Source organism: Nycticebus coucang, chromosome 6, assembly GCF_027406575.1.
Source record: "Nycticebus coucang isolate mNycCou1 chromosome 6, mNycCou1.pri, whole genome shotgun sequence".
Taxonomy (NCBI): Eukaryota; Metazoa; Chordata; class Mammalia; order Primates; family Lorisidae; genus Nycticebus; species Nycticebus coucang.
In genome coordinates this window covers 129,501,192-129,520,806 of record NC_069785.1, presented here as the reverse complement: position 1 = coordinate 129,520,806, position 19,615 = coordinate 129,501,192, and the positions used below count along the sequence as shown (strand labels likewise).

At 41.9% G+C, this 19,615-nt stretch overlaps 2 protein-coding genes across 5 annotated transcripts in view; one reads left to right on the top strand and one right to left on the bottom strand.

The window, feature by feature from the left end:
• Window positions 1-3,633: 3,633 nt before the first annotated feature.
• Window positions 3,634-12,237, top strand: TBRG1 (transforming growth factor beta regulator 1). 2 transcript variants are annotated; one of them, XM_053593100.1, is made up of 9 exons: window positions 3,634-4,019; window positions 5,628-5,698; window positions 6,905-7,137; window positions 7,685-7,821; window positions 8,120-8,266; window positions 9,950-10,047; window positions 10,293-10,403; window positions 10,845-10,987; window positions 11,900-12,237. In XM_053593100.1, the coding sequence occupies exons 1-9, from the start codon at window positions 3,870-3,872 to the stop codon at window positions 12,040-12,042; spliced, it is 1,233 nt and encodes a 410-aa protein (XP_053449075.1). In that variant the 5' UTR covers window positions 3,634-3,869; the 3' UTR covers window positions 12,043-12,237. The 2 variants fall into 2 exon arrangements, with proteins under 2 accessions (XP_053449075.1, XP_053449076.1); XM_053593101.1 differs by lacking the exon at window positions 3,634-4,019 and adding an exon at window positions 6,482-6,596 and having other exon boundaries at window positions 5,634-5,698.
• Window positions 12,238-12,384: 147 nt separating this feature from the next.
• Window positions 12,385-19,615, bottom strand: part of SIAE (sialic acid acetylesterase) — a 40,812-nt gene continuing 33,581 nt past the window's right edge. For all 3 annotated transcript variants that reach the window (XM_053593097.1, XM_053593099.1, XM_053593098.1), the window contains exons 9-10: window positions 18,914-19,106; window positions 12,385-17,573 (exon numbers count right to left, since the gene is read on the bottom strand). In XM_053593097.1, coding sequence (XP_053449072.1) covers window positions 17,340-17,573; window positions 18,914-19,106 — 427 coding nt within the window. In that variant the 3' untranslated portion in view covers window positions 12,385-17,339. The remainder of the gene's footprint in view (window positions 17,574-18,913; window positions 19,107-19,615) is intronic.

Here is a 19,615-nt window from a genome sequence, read left to right as displayed (position 1 = left end):
CTCAGCTTATCCCAAAGAGCAAGTGAGGAAACCTGTTAAGACAATAATAAATATGTAAAACCCCTGGAAACTTCTGGGTGGCACCTGAAATCCCAGAAATTTTCCCAGTGTGCTTTGTTTAAGTCATCAACCTTGCCCGGGCCCCCTATGGGCAGCAAAGTGTGAGCCAGGATTTAATGAAGGCTTCAATTTGGAATCTGATCTTAGGGTTTAAAGATGTAGTAAAACAAGGCTAGGGCCATGTATTAGCCATAAGTAGAGCCTTGAGGTGTCCAGAACCAGGTTTCATCATCTAAACCAGGGACTCATATCATCAAGGGCTGGCATTATGGGTTGTGGACAACTCTTAAGGGGCCCAAGAGATGCTTTTAACACCCTAGGGAATACTATAACTTCCCTTAGAGCCAATCACTAAATATCAACCACTTAGAACAGTGATTTTCAACTGTTGTGCCATGAGAGGATCTTAGGTGAGCTGTGACAACTTTTAAAGATCATTAATTAAATTATTTTTGAAAGAAGTTCAAAGCACAGTAAGTACATTCTTTTTCTTACTCTCTTTTTTGATCAACATAATTTAAGCGTGCGGCGGAAGTTGAACCGTAGCTTCAAGTGTGTCCTGAAATAAAAAAGATTGAACCACATTGCTCTAGGGGGTGAACCTGTTCCCTTCCCTTCTCCAGCTTCCAGAGGCCGTCCTCATTCCTTGGCTCAGGGCTTAAGTGTGCTGCGGAAGTTTAACTATAGGTTCAAGTGTGCTGAGATATAAAAAAATAAAAAAGGTTGAGAAACACTGACTTAGAACTAAACAGGATCGACAGTAAAGTACTGTTGAACCCTGCTCTCTCTTCTCTAATTCATCTCCCGTCTCAGCTCCCATTCCTTTTCCTGGATTAAATGGAACCCTGATCTGATTCCAAAGGCCATGATCAGCCATAAGACCATGCTGGCTCTCATTTTATGTTTCTTTTAGGGGTGCACATGATGCATTTCTTTAGAGAATTTTTGCATAGACTCTCCTTCATCTAAGTAAATGTTGCTAAACAAGAGAAGAGTGATACACAGATATTCATCAATGACTTCCTACTGCTGTTGGATAAAGGTCCAACTCTTCAGTTGGGACACAAGACCTTTCATGATCCAAGCGCATTTACTACCTCAATCTCCCCTCTTGCCTCTCTCCACTTACATCTTAAGCGCTAATCAACTACTTGCAGTTTCCATGCTTCTCACAATGCTAAGCCTTTGCATATGCTGTGCCCACTACCCAGAATGCCCTCCTTTGTTCTTCACTGAGCCAACCACTCTCTCTCCTCCCTCTCCTCCAGTCTGACCAGGCAGACTACCTATCTCCCTAAGAAACCTCCCCTATCTCCTCCCTCCTTCTCTAAACGAGGGAGAGGTGTCCATATCAAATAAAACCTACGTCTGAAATAAACTTTTTACACCATTATTAATATTGCCGATTTACTTGTCTGTCTTTCCCTCTTAAGTTTCCTAAGGGTTGTGTCATTATAGGCACTAAATAAATACTCTTCTGAACAGATAAGTAACAAATAAGTAACTGAGTTGCTCAGCAGTATCACCTTTGGAGTACCCAGACCCAGGCTCTAAAAATAGTCTTATACGGAAAGAGCTTTGTACAAAAACAGGCATTTCATAGCAATTGCCCAAAGAGTCAAACAACATGGAAAAATTATGCAAAATGTAATATAGCCATAGACTATTAACCAGACATTTAAAATTATGCTTCTAAAGTCAAAATAACACTAAAATGATTCTTTCCTAATGGTAAATTATTAAAAGGAAACATTATATTCCATATGATCTAACCCACAAAAAAATGCATGAAAATATTAACATTTATTAAAAGTGGTTCACTCCAAGTAGTAGCATTATAAATTTTTAAAAATCTTCTTTGTACTATATTTTCCAATTTTCTAAACAATTTACATGAAATGTTTTATTATTGTAAGGAAATACTTCTATGAAAAAGAAATGATAAGCATTTTTATGTAAATTCCATTGAAGTCCATTGGCCAGAACAGCCTGTAAACTAAGACAAAAGATTGCACTTTCCTTCCCACTAGATGTGATATCTGCATATGAAGATGAATAACACAAAGTTAGATCCCCAAGCTTGCAAGGAAAAAAATACAGCTCAACAACGAACAAAGCAGGCAATTTAGCAAATAAGGTTTTAAAATAAAAGAAGAAAAAGAAAGTCTCTTCCTATTATTGTAACTATTTTAGGTTCCAATGTAAAGTCCCAGTTTGTATTACCAAAGGCTTGAGAATTTTGTGACCTAGAAATAATCCCGCCAAAGCTGAATCTATATGACTGCCTTAAGAATGTCTGTGGAAGCACCATGGCACCTTGAGAAGCTGCTATTAAAAGCCATTCAGGTCCAATAAGGATAGCTTACAATATGGACAGTAAAAAAAGGACATCTGTAAGCCTTGGTTCTGTGTTTAAAAATCGTTTGCTGATCTCCCATCTCTGTTTTTACAATTTTCTGAAGTACCTGGGTCATCAATTCTAAATCTATCATTTTTTAATTATAAGTTACTTTAGTGTTAGAATCTTTCTCTGTAGTAATTCAATAAACTTTCTGTAAACTTTGTAACGTATTTTCCAGAATTTCCATATACAACTGGAGAAGCCTGCATTTTGAATATATAACAGGAATTATATTTTCTATCAGTACAGTTTAGAAATTCATTCACCTCCACTATTCTAAAGAATATATTTACACCTGTGGTGCATTTTACAAGGGTACATGTTAAATTTACTAAGTGTAGAGTATAAAATGTCTTAACACAATAACTAAGAAATGCGGTGAAGGCTAAGTTAAGCAGTTTGATGAAAATATTTCAAATGGTATATAAAACCAGCACATTGTACCCCATGATTGCATTAATGCACACAGCTATGATTTAGTAAAAAAAAGAAAGAAAGAAGAAGAAGAATATATTTAGTTGCGAGAGAAAAAACATTTAGAGGTTCACTCAACAGCACTGTGAAAAGAAAGCTCTCTGCCATCCAGCCCCAGGGCATTGACCAACACCCCAAAAATTTGCCTAGCTTCCTAATTTGGTGAATTTAGATACAACTTGGTTTTAACGTTAGAACTACATAGGTATAGAAATACACTTTGGGTTTCATCAGGCAAACATTTACTAAGCGTTAGCATTTTATGGAAACTGCTTGCTAAATCTCCCATCTTCTCTGACAGATTCTAAGCTTTGAGAGGGCTAAGGCCTTTCTTCCTGTTCACTATTGTGGTGCCAGCTTCTAGGAGGATCACAGGATGGAGAGACCCTGAAGAAACATTTATGTGAGCTGCATAAAGGAAGGGAAGCAAGGAAAGAAGCTGAGTCCCAGCTCTAACGCAGGAGGACCTGTCTGCACCAAGTGTGGAAAACAGGTGTTGAAAGGCCCTGCTGGGGCCGGCGCGGTGGAAATGACTATTGGTCTGAGCTCAGCGAGACTCCTCAGCCTAGTTCAAAGACGCCCCGCCCTCCTCTCCTGCCCAGGGCTCAGCCCCAACCCTCTTTCCCCCTCGGCCGGCCTAGAACCTTAAGACCGCCCTCCCCAGTCCCGGAAGTTACCCGGGGCCGACGCCTTACGTCACTTCCGGACAGAGCTTACTTCCGAGATAGATGCGGAAGTGGCGGGAGGCGCCGGCAGCCGTTTGGGTTGCGAGATTTCTGGCGCTGCGCTTCGCTCTGGGGACGTCCTGTAGGGCTCAGTCCGTCAAGGCCCGATTCCGCCAGCCCCGAACGCGCCGAGCCAGCGCTCCTGCCGGCTCCTCGGCGCAGAAGCCCATGCTGGCCGCGTCCTGGAGCCCCGGTAGCGGGGCTGGACCATGAGCCTGCTGGGCGGCCTCGCCTCCTCGCCGCGGGCCCTGCTGCCGTCCAGCAAGGCCAGGATGAAAAAGCTCCCGAAGAAGAGCCAGAACGAGAAATATCGGCTGAAGTACCTGCGGCTGCGCAAAGCGGCCAAAGCCACAGTGTTTGTGAGTGTGATGGTCGCTCAGTCCGTTTCCTCCTCCAGCCTCCTTCCTTGCGAAATCTTCCCCAAGCTGTTGCCTTTCCCATAGTGACAGTATTAATAATAGGGTTAGCTTGTCTGCATATGTCACTACCGGTTAGCCTTGTATCCTTGGACAGATAATTTCTGTGATCCTCTGCTTCCTCATCTGCAACTGAGATCTAGTAACTATATTGCAGTTATTAAGATTAAATGAGAAAAAGTGGTACCTAGAAGATGCATCAGTAAATTTCAGTCATTATTACTGCAAAACTCTCAGAAATGTGTTTGATTCTCAGATAACCCTGAGATTTAGGCACAGTTTTAGAAATCATAACAGTGAAATCCAGAGAGATGATTTGTTCAAGGGCACTGTGACAGGGCCCTGACTCCAACTTAGAAACCTTGATTCTAGTTTACTGCTTCTACTACACAGCCTGTTTACTGAGTGCTCCACATTCCCCATAACTAAACTCTTCCCTTGCCCAGTACATGAAGCTTTCAATATTTGTCCCTCTTGACTTCTTGAGTCTCCCAAGGGTTTCTGCTTTTCTTTTATGGTAGAGGGACTAGTTTATTGAATGAATGAACTAGCAGGCCTACTACAACTTTGCGTTAAAATATTCTGGCTTCTTCAAGCTTACATCTGAATCAACAACTAGTACCTCTTCTCTCTGCTAAAAGCTCAAACATTTCTCTGCATTTTATACAAAAAGGTTTGGAAATTAGAATATTCATTCCAAAAGCATTTATTTAGCTCTGTTACATGCACTGGAGAGAAATAAGAAAAGTAGAATTAATAAGAACTGACATCTTATTGACTGTTGTCTTGTGTTTATCCCCTACATGTCAAAAGTACCTAAAGCTTGGCATGTATATTGTTGAAGGATGTTGTTTCCATCTTATACATAAAGAAGGTTTTCTGAAGAAAGGGGATACTGTTTTGAACATTGAGAGTTTGAAGCTCCACGTATGGAGCATCCAGAGTGGAGTATTCCCTACAAATTGGTACTTGAGAGGTAGATTGAGTCATCAGTAAAGAAAGATGATACTAGAGTACATATATTATGAAGCTTAATAATTTTACACACTAATTCATTTTGTTCCATCCAGTTCTTATCTCTGAGGTTCTTAAGGTATGGGATGCTTGGGACAGGTTGGCTTTGTAAATTCCTCAAATGTCGAGGCCCTTGGGAATACAGACAATCCTCATAGATAGCCTAATGTTGAATTTAAGCATCTATGGATCTAAGCAGTATACCTTTCTCTCTACAAAAGACTACACTAATTAAGATAATCATTAATCTTGGTATGCCCAGGCCATGGTTTACCATATTCTTCTGGCATAAGCATTAATGGTACTCCCTTTTCACTCAAAGGTATCCCAGATGGGATAATATTACTCAGCCCATAGTAGAACCTGACTACTTTTACCTATCAATTTATTTATAGATTGTATGCAAGGTATAATAGCTCTTTCTTCTCACCCAGCAGCACAGACTTCTTTAGTTTTGAAATGGTAGATCCTCTTCCCAACATAATACTTCAATCTTTTAGGCATTTTGTGTGATTATGTTTAAAATTTTTCTTCAAGGAAAATGCTGCTATTTGTGATGAAATTGCTCGTCTTGAGGAAAAATTTCTTAAAGCAAAAGAAGAAAGAAGGTGAGCTAGCTTCATTTTGAATTACATTTTTAGTGATTGATAATGGTGTTACTGCTCTGGGGATTTTTGTCTGCTGGGATTTTTGTGCATTGCACATCTAGCCCCTTGGCCACTTAATCAAGTACAGAGAAACTCACAGCTTGGAGTATTGGTTCCTGCACACCCAAATCGTATGGGACCATAGTGATAGAACAGCTCCTCTATTAATCTTTTAATAAAGCCCTCTTGCCACGTCAAAGAAGTAATCTTGTAACTCTTCAGTTACAAAAGCCAAGTGATACAGAAACAGTGTCTCATTTTACAAATAGTTATTCAGTATGTACTATTCTGTGCAAAGCACAGTGGGTATATAAACATCCGTAATTCATGATCTGTGCCCTTCAGAAGCCTAACTCCTTCCAACATCACAGCAGAGCAGAGATTTTCAACTGGTGTGCCCCGGCACACTGGTGTGCTGTGAGAGGATCTTAGGTGTGTTGTAAAAATTTTTAAAGATCATTATTTTCAAAAGAAGTTAAAAGCACGGTAAGTATATTCTTTTTTTAAGGTTTGGTTTTTTGTTTTTGTCTTTTTTTGGGAGGGAGGTTGAGACAGAGTTTCACTCTGCCCTGGGTAGAGTGCTTTGACATCAGCTCACAGCAACCGCAAACTCTTGGGCTCAAACTAAGCTCTTGTCTCAGCCTCCTGAGTAGCTGGGACGGTAGGCACCCACCACAACACCCAGCTAGTTTTCTCAATTTTTAGTAGAGATGGGATCTTGCTCTTGCTCTTGCTCTTGCTCAGGCTGGACTCGAACTCCTGACTCAGGCGATCCACCCGCCTCAGCCTCCCAGAGTGCTAGGATTACAGGCGTGAGCCACTGTGCCTGGCCTCTTACTCTTTTTTTGATCAGCATAATGTAAGTGTGCCGCAGAAGTTTGACTATAGGTTTAAGGGGGTTGCGAGGTAAAAAAGGTTGAAAAACCCTCCAATAAAGGAACTCTCCAGATGTAAGAGAGATACAGTCCTTGGCTTCTTGAAATATTAATTATCCTCTGGGACTTCATTAGTCCCTGGATTCAGCGGGGTTGCCTTTAGAACCACCATATTTTTATGAGTATAATCATCTTGGTATTTAATTCTCATTTTCCCCAGTACTTGAGTAAGATACTGAATTGAGACTATATGAAAGTTTATACATCTGCTCCCTTTCCTTCCTGACCTCAGGTACTTGCTAAAGAAGCTGCTCCAGCTTCAGGCTCTAACTGAAGGGGAAGTACAGGCTGCCGCTCCCGCCCACAGCTCCAGTTTGCCCCTGACTTACGGTGTGGCCAGCTCTGTAGGAACTATACAGGGAGCTGGGCCCATTTCTGGGCCCAGCACTGGGGCTGAGGAACCATTTGGGAAGAAATCCAAGAAGGAGAAAAAAGAAAAAGGCAAAGAGAACAACAAACTGGAAGGTACTTTGGGGAGACACTATCCATTGCTCCAGTGACTCAGCTACTAATGACAGACCTGGTACCAGGTAGTGGACGACACAGACAGCCACAGATACTTAAAAGTCTCATCTGGTTCTTAAGGAGCCCGAATAGCCCTTGAGAAGCAAGTGTCTTTTTAGAGTTCCTTGGTTAGACTTGGATGAATGTATAGGGAGCAGAGCGAGACTGCCTCCTTCCTCATCCCCAGCACTCTGGGTTGCACTCTGTTCAGTCTTTCCTAGAGCCAGGGAAATGGGCTGGGTGGCCTTTTGAGCACATTGCTGGCTTGGGACATTACTGGTCTTACACATGAGGCCTTAAAAAGTATAAGGCTTTTAGCTCCTAAGCACTGATATTAAAGGTGGGCGGATTAGATGCTCAGGGCACTGGGGAAGAGCCCCACATGCCCATTCAGTGAGTCTGTAAACCCAGCCTTGGCTTATTGCCCTTCACAGTCACATGTAAATTTTTCCCTTCCCCTCAACACTGGGAGGGCCCTAAAGTGGGTGACCCCAGATTTGCGTTTCAGTTCTGAAGAAAACATCCAAGAAAAAGAAAATGGAGGGAGGTGCTCGCAAGCTGGTTCAGCCCATTGCCCTGGATCCCTCAGGACGGCCTGTGTTCCCCATCGTACTAGCGGGTCTAACAGTATATAGCCTGGGGGAGGTGAGTGAGACCAGCGACACAGAGAGAGGAGAACCAGGGAGATACGGGAATGGGGCTGAGCCTTCCCTCCCCGCGCCCACTAGCAGCAACCCCTTGCTGATCCATACCAAGCCCAGACTGCCTCCAGTCCCTATGAAACCAGGTCAGTTGTGTCTGCTATACAGCCTGCTGTCTTCCTTTGTGTGATCTGAGTCACTCTGCAGCCCAGTAAAGAGTGGTTCTAAAGGCTTTCGCAGTAAACTTGACTCCTGAATTCTTCAGTGACCTCAGTCCCAAGTTGGGGGAATCTCTCTTATAGATCATCACCGACCGACCTGGCTTCCATGATGAGAGTGCCATCTACCCCGTGGGCTACTGCAGCACTCGAACATATGCCAGCATGAAGTGCCCAGACCAAAAGTGTCTGTACACCTGTCAGATCAAGGACGGTGGTGCGCAGCCTCAGGTACCCGCGCTAATGATAACCACGGTGGTCTTTTTTTCTCCTTTGTTTTGTTTTTGAAAACTGTCTCTCTGACGCATTTAAAGTATGTTCCCTGTTCCGACACTTTACGAGGTGGGTACTGTATAATCACCATTTGATTATGGAGATGCATAAAAGTGACTGGCCCTAAGTCACATCTCTGCCTAGTAAGTGATTGAGCTGGGACATGAATTTACATGTGTTTGTCTGATTCTCAAACTGATGCCCTTTCCCTTGAACCTTGTTGCTTCTGTTGTTGATACTGTGACTACATGTGGCTTGATCAAGCCTGCTTATGTGGAATGCGGGCCCAAATATGGGGAAGGTCAGTTTGATACTCTCCCATTTCAGGATAGACCAAAATGGGAATAGCAAAGAAATTTCATATTAGGCTCTGGTTGCACACGCTCTCAGGGACCTGGGTGGCCTGAGTCCTAGCCCTGTTACACGCCTTTGTTCATCCTTCTCAGTGCCGAGGTGCAAGACAATGCATTTTCCCCACCATCACCTCTTGACGAAAAAATAGGGCCACTGACTCACTATTGTAGCAATGTACCATATTTACTAGAAATCTATAAATGCAGTGCAAATCTAATAAAAAATCTAATCTAGATTCATATTTGAACAGTAAGAATCTGTAGGATTTTTAGTTTTCTTTTTTAGCTCATTAACCTTACTGAACATTATTTTTTGACATATTATAATCTAGGGACCTAGCTTTAATTTTTTTTCTCAATTAACATCAAATAGCTTTAGTTTATACACTAAAGATATGTAATACTTGGATCTGTTTCCAGATCATTCTGTTTTATCGATCTATTTGTGTATAAGTACCAATATGACTTTTAATTACTTCAGCTTTATACAGCATTTTATACCATAAATATGTTAAAGGACAATGTAGACAAATTTTTTTAATCATCTTAGGATGAGGTGAAAAGGTTTTCTTTAGCAAAACAAATTATGGTATGTTTATCCTTTGACCCAGAATACATCTAGGTAGTCTTGTATTTCCTAGAGAAATGTGCAAATGTACAAAGAGTAACATATAACATTGTTCGTTATTATTTTAAAGAATTATACAGAAAATAATTTAATCGTGTTCAGAATAATATGAATGAAGTAAACATTGAACAACTGCGCTTTGTAGAAAACTGATCAAGGAATTTAACTGGTTAAATAGAACTTGTTTCAGAAACATTTTCTTGGCACATAATCCTTGGGATTAGTATAACTTTTTATAAACACAGTCAAGATATTTTAATAGTCAAAAATGAAAGAAAACAGAATGACCTTGTGACTAAAATATCTTGTTCTCCCCCTAGATATTGTAATATTACATGGAGAGTGATGTCACCTGTTTTTAAAAATGCCATTTGTATTTGTACTTAAGGATATAAGTCAGTGGATAGGAAAGGGTCTGGAAAGGTTGATAACAAAATGTTCACCTCTAGAGAGCAACCAAGAAGGGTAGAAGTGAAACAATCAAAGGACTTTCTCTGTTTACTTGGATCTGTTGGAACTTTTAATAGCACTATGGGAATATGCCCATGTTCTAGGATGGTATAGCTTCAGATTCCAGAGTGAAGAAATATTTGCAGGAGTATCATGACTGTACTTCTTCCTTCTTTAGGCGTGATCTAATTGCTCCCTTTTCTTTCCCAGTTTGAAATTGTTCCGGAAGACGACCCTCAGAATGCCATTGTCAGCTCCTCTGCGGATGCCTGTCATGCAGAACTGCTCAAGACCATACGTGCCACTATGTAAGTTGGTCAGCAGCTTGGAGACAGGCTGAGGGATCCCTGGATCCCTGGTGGTACAGGGAGACCTTTCTTCTTGCTTTTAATGAGTGGAGAGCCCTTATTTTATAGAAACCTGTCCTTATTCCTTCCAACATTTTAGTAATCAGAATCTCAACAGTATCCTGTGTTCATACCACCATTACATTCCTCAGCTCATCTTTATCTCCCTCTAACTCTCAAACTAAAATTCTCCATCACTTGTTCAGGGGAAAACCAATGCCTAATCTGCTTCCATCTGGAGCTGACTTTTTTGGGTTTTCTCATCCAACCATCCACAACCTGATCCAGAGTTGTCCAGGAGCTCGAAAGTGCATCAAGTAAGTGTGGTCAAGTCCATTCCCCTGAGAGAAGTTCAGTGATGAGCCGGCCAGGGACCTGAACTGGCAGTTACTTTACTCTTCCTTCATACATTGATGGAGCTTCTCTGTCCAAGGCATGCTTGCTTCTTGCCCAGCGTGCCTCAGAATTGGGTCTCTCAGCCCCCACCTCAGACAAGTGGGCAGAAACCAGGACCCCACAGTGTTATAATTGTTACCGTTTTCTGTGTGTACCATGACAGCAAAAGAGCTGGGAGATCTAGCATAATAATGTGTCACCAAAGAGACTTGCCTGCTTATGTTTTTTTGTTAACTAGTATGGGTTTTTTAGGTATATATGAGAGAGATCTAAAGAAAAAATAACCTGACTCCTTTGGAGACAGGAATGGGTTATTATGGCTAGCAAACAACTCTAGAGAATGATCCCCTTTGATCCTGCAGTTACCAGTGGGTGAAATTTGATGTTTGCAAGCCTGGAGATGGGCAGCTACCCCAGGGACTGCCAGAGAATGACGCAGCAATGAGCTTTGAAGCCTTCCAGCAGCAGACCTTTGATGAAGATCCTAATGATCCCATTCTGCCGGGTATCTCTAACTTTACTTTTCTGATTTGAAAATTGACCGTTTTTAGGCTACCTTCCCTTCTTCACGCACAACTAAGTGCCCCAAATATTTATAGGCAAAAAGTGATATAAACTTTCACTGATCCCGCCATGGACAGTGCTGAGTCACAGGGCAACCTGTCCCCTGCCTACCTTCCTAGATCAGTCCCAGAAGTCACTGGGAGCATGTGCAGTCATAGGAAGGAGGGGCCCCCGAGAAACCTGAGCAGAACACCCGGGGAGGCTGACTGTGCTGGGAGCAGAACCACGCGAAGTCAGAGGGGCCAGGTCATGGCCTTGGCCCTGTCTGTGTTCCATGGATTCCCTCCCTTAAGTGTGTAGCGTGATTAGAGGGTCAGGCTTTGGGGTCATGTAGAGAAAACTGGGATGGAAATAAGAAAATGGATTTAAAATTCTCACTCTGCCTAGGCACGTCACTTAATCTGTTTCAGCCACAGTTTTCTTCATTGCAAAAGTAAACAGTTACCAAATAGAGGCAAAATTGGGCTGACACATGCAAAGGTATTAAGGAAATGATGGAAAGGACACCCCTGTGTCTGACCAGCAGTCTCCTGAGTTTCCCCGGCAGCAGTAGAACTTAAAAAATTGTTTTCTCGGGTGGCACCTGTGGCTCAGTGAGTAGGGCGCCGGCCCCATATACCAAGGGTAGCCAGTTCAAACCCAGCTTCGGCCAAACTGCAACCAAAAAATAGCCAGGCATTGTGGCAGACGCCTGTAGTCCCAGCTACTTGGGAGGCTGAGACAAGAGAATCATGTAAGCCCAAAAGCTGGAGGTTGCTGTGAGCCATGTGATGCCATGGCACTCTACCGAGGGCGGTAAAGTGAGACTCTGTCTCTACAAAAAAAATAAATAAATAAAAATTGTTTTCTCCAGGATCCCTGGACCTCCCAGACCTTCAGCCTGCAGTCTTTGTGTCTTCCTACCAGCCCGAGTTCCTGACACATGAACCCTTGGTAGACACCCTGCAGCACCTGAAGTCGCCACCCCAGTGCAGCCCAGTTCAGTCGGAAGACTGAACGAGAAGGGATCAGATACCACATATTTTCATCATGATGAATTTTTAACTTAAACTAAAATTGAAAATACATAAAGAAGGCAGCAATTCAAGAGTAAAGAAGATATTAGCACATTTCATCCTAGAGGTTCCCATGGTGATGGTTTACCCTGGGAAAAACTGCAGCTGCTTTATTTTTAGTAATAAATCTCTCTTGACAGTTTTGCTTTTCATCTTGTTTTAATCAAGATGTAATCTTTTTTGTTTAGCTCTGCCTGAGATAGAGTAAACTTCAGTCCTCTGTAAACCAGAATAAGATAGTCCTGCTGTCTTAGTCCATTTGGACTGGGTAGCTTATAAACAGGAACTTATTTCTCATATTTCTGGAGGCTGGAAAGTCCAAGTTTAAGGTGCCCGCAGATGCAGTGTCTGGTCACAGCCCAGTTCTAGTTTATAGACCACTATCTTCACACTGCCTTCTCATGTGCTAGAAGGGGCATAGGAGGTCTCTGGGATCATTTTTTTATTATTATTTTTTTTTTTTTTAGAGACAGTCTCACTTTCTCGCCCTCAGTAGAGTGCTGTAGCATCACAGCTCACAGCAACCTCCAGCTCTTAGGCTTAGGTGATTCTCTTGCCTCAGCCTCCTGAGTAGCTAGGACTACAGGCACCCACCACAACGCCCGGCTATTTTTTTGTTGTAGTTTGGCCGGGGCTGGGTTTGAACCCGCCACCCTCAGTATATGGGGACAGTGCCCTACTCACTGAGCCACAGGTGCCATTGCTGGGGTTCTTTTATAAGAGCACTGATATCCCACCCATGAGAGCTCTGCCCTCACAACCTAATCACCTCCCAAAAGCCCCACCTCCCAATACCATCATATTGGGGGTTAAGATTTAACTTAACAGATCTTGTAGGGACACAAACACTAAGTCTGTAGCAGCTGCAGACCCATAGGTAGACAGCAAAATTATGACAAACTTCTACTCTTGACTTTTTTTTTTTGAGACAGACTGTTACTCTGTTTCCCAGGCTAGAGTGCCATGGCCTCAGCCTAGCTCATAGCAACCTCAGCTCCTGGGTTCAAGCGATCCTCCTGTCTCAGCCTCCTGAGTATCTGAGACTATAGGCACCCACTACAACACCCAACTAATTTTTCTATTTTTAGTAGAGGCAGGGTCTTGTCAACCTCCTGGAGTGCTAGGATTACAGGCGTGAGCCACTGTGCCCAGCCCAACTTTGAGTCTGATCCTAGTTCAGATGTACAGCCCCAGCCCCTGGAACCCGGGCTACTGCTTTATTTTCATGTCAGTACCATCAAATCAAATCTGCTTATGATCAACCCAGAAAGTCCAGTCCATGGGACACTGTTCATCTTTTCCTTAACATTTTTGCATATCCTTCAAGGAATCAGAAAGTCTTCTTTATCATCCTTTGGTTCCTTTTTGGAGAATGTGCTTTTAGCTCGTTACATTGAAACCATATAACACAAATTCAGATACGACGTAATTGGGGATTAGTTCCCATCCTCCATAACAGACTCATTCCTGTTTTTTCATTAACCATGTGACAACATAACTCCATAGTCCACACAACTGTACTTTTTGGACCCTGGTTATAGCGTTAAGGGGGAGATGTATGGTATCACCTAATCGCAGTCAGTACATTTCCATTCTATCTGTGGGATGCCTTGGCTACCCATGCAGCCGGGACCCAGGGCTGCTGGAATGGGAAGGATGAAAAGAATGAGGAGAAGGAGGAGAATGGGGGAAGGCTGGTGAGAAGTGAATTGTTAATGTGCTGCCAGCTCAGGACAGCACAAAGGGACCAGCACTCGACAGTAATAACTGAGCAGCAGAGGGAGGGGGTCAGACGGAGCAGCCTTTAGAGCACCCACACCGACCATTATCAACTCGGAAACTAACTTAACTGGTATTTATGATTCTAAGTATTGTTTTTTATAAGTTTGGATACCTTTTACAATGTAAAGGAAACAATCTAATATAATTTGGACAAAGCAAAGCAGGCGTGGGAGAGGGATTACTCAAACTTAACATTTTAATGTTTTTCTTCTTTCTCTGCATAAATTGCTTGAGCATATTTGCACTTACAGGGAAATGACGTATGCTGCTTTTATCATACAACAAATATTTTTCTGTTCTGGTATAGCCTCAGAATAATACATGTTAAAAGACATTTAAATTATTTTAATAGATTAGTACAAATTTCCTAGAACTATTTTTCAAACTAAAATCTCATTTCATTACTTGTTCATAAATTGAGGGAGTCAAAACCTACATAATCTAAAATTAAAACATGTTGGAATGTATCACATGGAGAAAGGTTGAAGCCACTTTCAAGTATCGTGTGTACAGTATTTGTAGAAAGACCCACACACGGGATGCGTGAGACAAGGTAAAATGCTCCTACTTTGGTTCACGGTTTGGAACTTGAAAAGTACTGCTCTGCTACTCTTTAAATATCCTTTCATCATCTAGATCAGCGGTTCTCAACCTGTGGCTCGCGACCCCTTTGGGGGTCGAACAACCCTTTCACAGGGGTCGCCTAAATACATCCTGCATGTCAGATATTTAATTATGATTCATAACAGTAGCAAAATTGGGCGGCACCTGTGGCTCAAGGAGTAGGGTGCCGGCCCCATATGCCAAAGGTGGTGGGTTCAAACCCGGCCCCAGCCAAAAACTGCAAAAAAAAAAAAAAAAAAAAAGGTAGCAAAATTACAATTGTGAAGTAGCAATGAAAATAATTTTATGGTTGGGGGTCACCACAACATGAGGAACTATATTAACAATAGAACCACTGTTCTAGATTGTTAAAGATTTTCTAAGTTTGACAACATTCACTGTCAATGGAAAAATGGGATTATACCCTGGTGAGAGTGTAATTTGTTTAATCCTTTGGGAGGGTTAAGCTGTGGGTATCAAAATTTTAAATATATATTTATCCTTTAACCTGTTCATCCATGTTAAGAACGCTAAGAGATAAGTGGATAAGTGTGGTGTGATATTTGTGTGTAATATTCATTACAGTATTAGTTTAATAGTGGAAGTTTATTAATTTATATGTCCATTAATAGGAAATTCATTAAATAAAGTATGAGGCTTATACAAACTGAAGATCTCTATATTTTATTTATATAGGAAAGTTATTTTGGTAAAATAAGTCAAAAACAGATTACATACTACTCTACAAAGGTGTCAAAAAAATGTATACACCTTTTAAGAAAGGAAAAAACTAGTAACTAATTCATAATACTTCCTGCAATTACAAGAGGTGCTCAGCGTGACTCGTAGTCATCTTTTGTTATCAGTATATATTATTACAATTTTAATATAATTTTTTCCTTTCTTAAATGTGTATACTTTTTTTTGGCATTCTCAGTGTTAAAATTATATAACCCAAACAAACTAAGTGAATGTTCACCAAAATAGTGCTTCTTTCTGACTGATGCATTTGGGGATGATTACCACTTACTTAGACTTTTCTTTAGTGTCCAAATTTTCTACAGTGGGGCGGTGCCTGTGGCTCAAGGAGTAGGGCGCTGGTCCCATATGCCAGAGGTGTTGGGTTCAAACCTAGCCCTGGCCAAAAACCACAAAAAAAAAAAAAAAAAGAAGCAATCACCAAATTTTCTACAGTGATAATAAATTTCATTTTTAAAGAATAAAAAGTTCTGTTCATTTTGGGAAATACAGTGAATTCCCACAGAATGTTTTATTCCGCTACTAAAAAAAAAAAAAAATTACACATGACTTCTTGGATGTATCCACTCCCTAAATGAAATTTTTTATACTATGTAACTAAGTTACTGGGGATGAAAGGAGCCTGGTGTTAGGGTTCTTGGCTATTCCTTGCTGTCTCCAAATTAGAACGGCCCATGGGCATAGATTTCCTGGGGGTGGAGGAGTGGACAGATTTACTTTCCTCAGAAGTTACTAGATTCATGATTCCCATAGAGCCAGGTACATGAGTGGTAAAAGTTAGGAGTTAAATGTGTACTTAGGAAGTCTGCAGAGGAGTCAACGTTCCTTGCAGAGTGCGTAGTTTTTTTGTTTTTTTAACTAAATAAAATCTTGGCACTGACCAAGCTATTCCTGCTGTGTGGAGCTACACCAGAACCCCTTAGCAGACAGACGTGGGGTGAGTGACACTCACTGCTCTAACTCATTGTCACATAAAGGAATGAGAGCTACCCACAGGAAACATTCTTACGCCTTTCCCATGCTTTAAGGAAAACGGATAGCTTTGTTCCTACCCAAATTTTGCCTGCAAAGAAATATATACACATCACTAACGATTTTTATTTCCAACTTCTGATAATACAATTTTCAAATGCCACCACAGTAAGCGTCTTAATAGCACACACAAGAGGCCGCTTTCCCGTTTGTCTCCTGTGCGTTACTTCACTGTATGCTCACCTCGTAGCTCCACTATCAGCCTCAGTTTTTTCTTCCTTCTTGAATATCCTTCATTAAACCTTTAAGGGATTTGGACTTAATTTGAATGATCCACTTGCCTCTGTTGCCTCCACTTTCATGCTTTCCTAAGTCCTGTTTCCCCAGCCCTCCTGTTCCTGCGACCTGAGTGCCCCCCTGGGCTTCTACCACATGGCCCTTTCTTTTCATTCCTTAACGCAGTCCCGTAGCACATTAAGTCCCCACACATGGGTTTGGTTTATTTGTTTTAAACATTCACATTATCAGTATTTAGACTGCAGGAACCATTATTTTTGGCTTAAAGAGAATGCAAATAGGTCTATCTTCAATTACTTGATAGATTGTCATGTCGTAGTAAAGTTACATGAGAGAAAGATTTTAGTTCCACATAAGGGACAACTGTTAGGAAGTTTAGAATGGAAACTTCAGAGATTCAATAACCACTTGTCAGATTCTATAAAGAACATGTAAGCACTACCTGGCCCACATGGCCTTTAAAATCTCCCAACCCTGAGACCCCATAGTTCTTTACAAAAATGGGCAAAAGTGTTAAACTCCCAATGATATAAGTGAAGTGAATGACATTCTGAGGTCCAGTTTATTTGTCATTCAGAATTAGCCCAAGACAGACTCTTAGACTCGGGATAAAAAATCAGCATTTCAAGTTACCTGCCAGCCCCAGCTCCTCTCAGAATATGCAAACAGCTGTGTGCTAGCTAGAAACTATTCAATAAGGCCTTCCATTCATTTCCTTTAAAAACAACAGTTGTTTTTATTTAAACTCCTAAATGCCAAAATCAAAAGGGCTCCCCCCATATCTAAATTCTGATGGTGTCGCAGCTGTCAGTTGCTACCCAGGTTCTAATGTCCAGCAGTCTGGTCTATGATAGAAGCAACAAAGGGAGGAGCTGGCAGGGAACTGCCAGGGTGGTAGAGGGGACACTGCTTATATTCACAAGGCCATGGGGTCCAGGCATAGCGGACAGCAGACACAGTGCCGTGACAAGAATTGACTGACAGGGTCAGACTCTGGGTGGAGAACGTATTCATGGGAGCTGGAAGCCACTTGCATTTCTGGTCACTGCAACATGAGATCTAATAAGAGAGTCATAAAATGGAATGGTCAGGTCGGTTAGAAGGGTCCCAAAAAACTGAAAACTGCTTTTTCAGACCAGCTAGACGGGAGGGAAGGAGCCAACAACCTACTTTCTACAACAGCTGCAATGAACATGAGTCCAGTTTGGGTCTAGTCCATATCGGCTGATAGGACGCGTTCATGTGATTCAATACACAATTTAAATCAATAAATGCAACATTAGCTCACTGAGGAGACAAGGAAGCATAATCTTATAAAGGAAGCATCTAGGGAAATCTCCCCCTGAGCATTCTTCCACTGATCGCTCCTGCCACACGGCAGAGCAGGCAGGAATTTTGAGGGAACAGAGAAGCTCAGCTTCTCCCTCTATTCTCTGGATTCCCAAAGGACCTATGGAATGAAGAAGGGGTACAAAGGAACTTTAGATATGATGCCTTTCTCGGGTCAGAAGGCAATCCAGAAAAGGGAACATAAATTATCCAGAAACCAAAGAGCAAACTCTGTCCTGTCCCCATCTGTGGGCCAGGGCCAGATGGTGGGTAGACTGCCAGCAAATGACTAGCAAGGAGAACTCCAAAGGCAGAGACTTCCCGGGAGTCTTAAACACTGAAACCCAATGAGGCAAGAAGCTAAGTGGGCTAAGCGCTGACCAATCATCTGAGGCAGGTGGATATTATAGTTAGGGTTCTAAAAGCAACACTCCTAGATAAACTCTTCTGTAATTAAAGTTTGTCTTTAACACTCTTTCACCTTCAATGGTCCTCTTTTCTCAATGCACCCTCCCAGGCTAAGGCCTCAGGCTGTAAATGTTCCATTTAGGAACGCCTCCACCCTCAATGAAGGAAGACTCCTGAATAACTTCTTTAATTTATAGTCTCAATTCCATTCTCAATACCCAGAATGTTGCTGGGTATTAAAGTCTCATTACATCGATTCACACTAAGTTACAAGGGTCACTCAAATCCCAGGAGATGCGAAACTCAATGTCAGAACTTAGGACAGAATAACAAAAAAGACAGCTGAAGTGAATATTCAGGAGGAAAAATAACCTACAAATAAAGCTGCAGGCCCTTCCCTGAACAAAGACAGTTGCTCTGAAGAGAAAATTAAAGATAAGTATCATTTTAATATGGACTTGTTTTCCCTTCCTTGACTGTCTTTCAAAATTGCCTCTAAGCTAATGAATTAATAGCTGCTTATTTGCTCCTCTGAGATAAACGCAGCCACCCACCAACCACAACTGCTTCATCATTATGTTACGATGAATGAGATGGGCCTCGGTGTATTGAAGTCCTAGCTCCCAGCACAAGATGAATGGGTGATTTTCTGTTATTCTCACCTCAAATATCTTCTTGTCCTGCTTCTGCACCTTGATTTCCAGGGAATATGTGAGGTTGAGCAGCCCCCTGTCAGAGAGCTCTACCTTCTCCGGCAGTGGTCCTTGAAAGATCAAATCCTTCTCCCCGTAAGCCACAGCACGGGCCCCCAGGTGTAGCCGATAGGCCACCGTCTGCTTATCTCGAGGGTGGATGCTACAGGATAAACAAGTAGAGAACTTTGGGTTTGAGCTCAGCAATAACAATGATTTTTTAAAACAAAGTATACAGAGCTGTCTTCAAGAAGAAAGCTGCCTCAAGTCAACGTCGGGCGCTAAGTCAGGCTCAGAAAAATGGCGAATAGTAACCAAAGAGGCTCTGGGCCTTCTATGGGTTGGTGACCATGAAATAACAGACGGCTTGGAAGGAAAGAAGAAAGGGAGAGACAGAAAAAGGGAGGAGAGAAAAGAAGAGGGAGGAAAGTTATCAAAAACACATCAGACTATTCCCAGCCCCTGAAAGTCATTTTCATCTCAATCAGCTGTTCATTTTTTTGGTCCCCTCCAGCTCTTACTTGTTCATTTATATATCTTCAAGTCCTACTATAATCCAGACATTGTGTGTTGGGCCTATTTCGATCCTACAGTTAATGTGGGGTATTCACTGAGGCTATTCCCAAATATTCTAATATTCCTTTTCTGAGTCCATGGTAGAATCCCATTTCC

What these genes read in the sequence shown, in the direction of transcription:
- TBRG1 (XM_053593100.1), top strand. Translation starts at nt 3,870, where the DNA reads ATGAGCCTGCTGGGCGGCCTCGCCTCCTCGCCGCGGGCCCTGCTGCCG. An exon ending in CAGTATATAGCCTGGGGGAG is followed by an intron (nt 7,822 to 8,119) that starts GTGAGTGAGACC and finishes TCTCTCTTATAG; the next exon opens with ATCATCACCGACCGACCTGG. An exon ending in ACGGTGGTGCGCAGCCTCAG is followed by an intron (nt 8,267 to 9,949) that starts GTACCCGCGCTA and finishes TTTCTTTCCCAG; the next exon opens with TTTGAAATTGTTCCGGAAGA.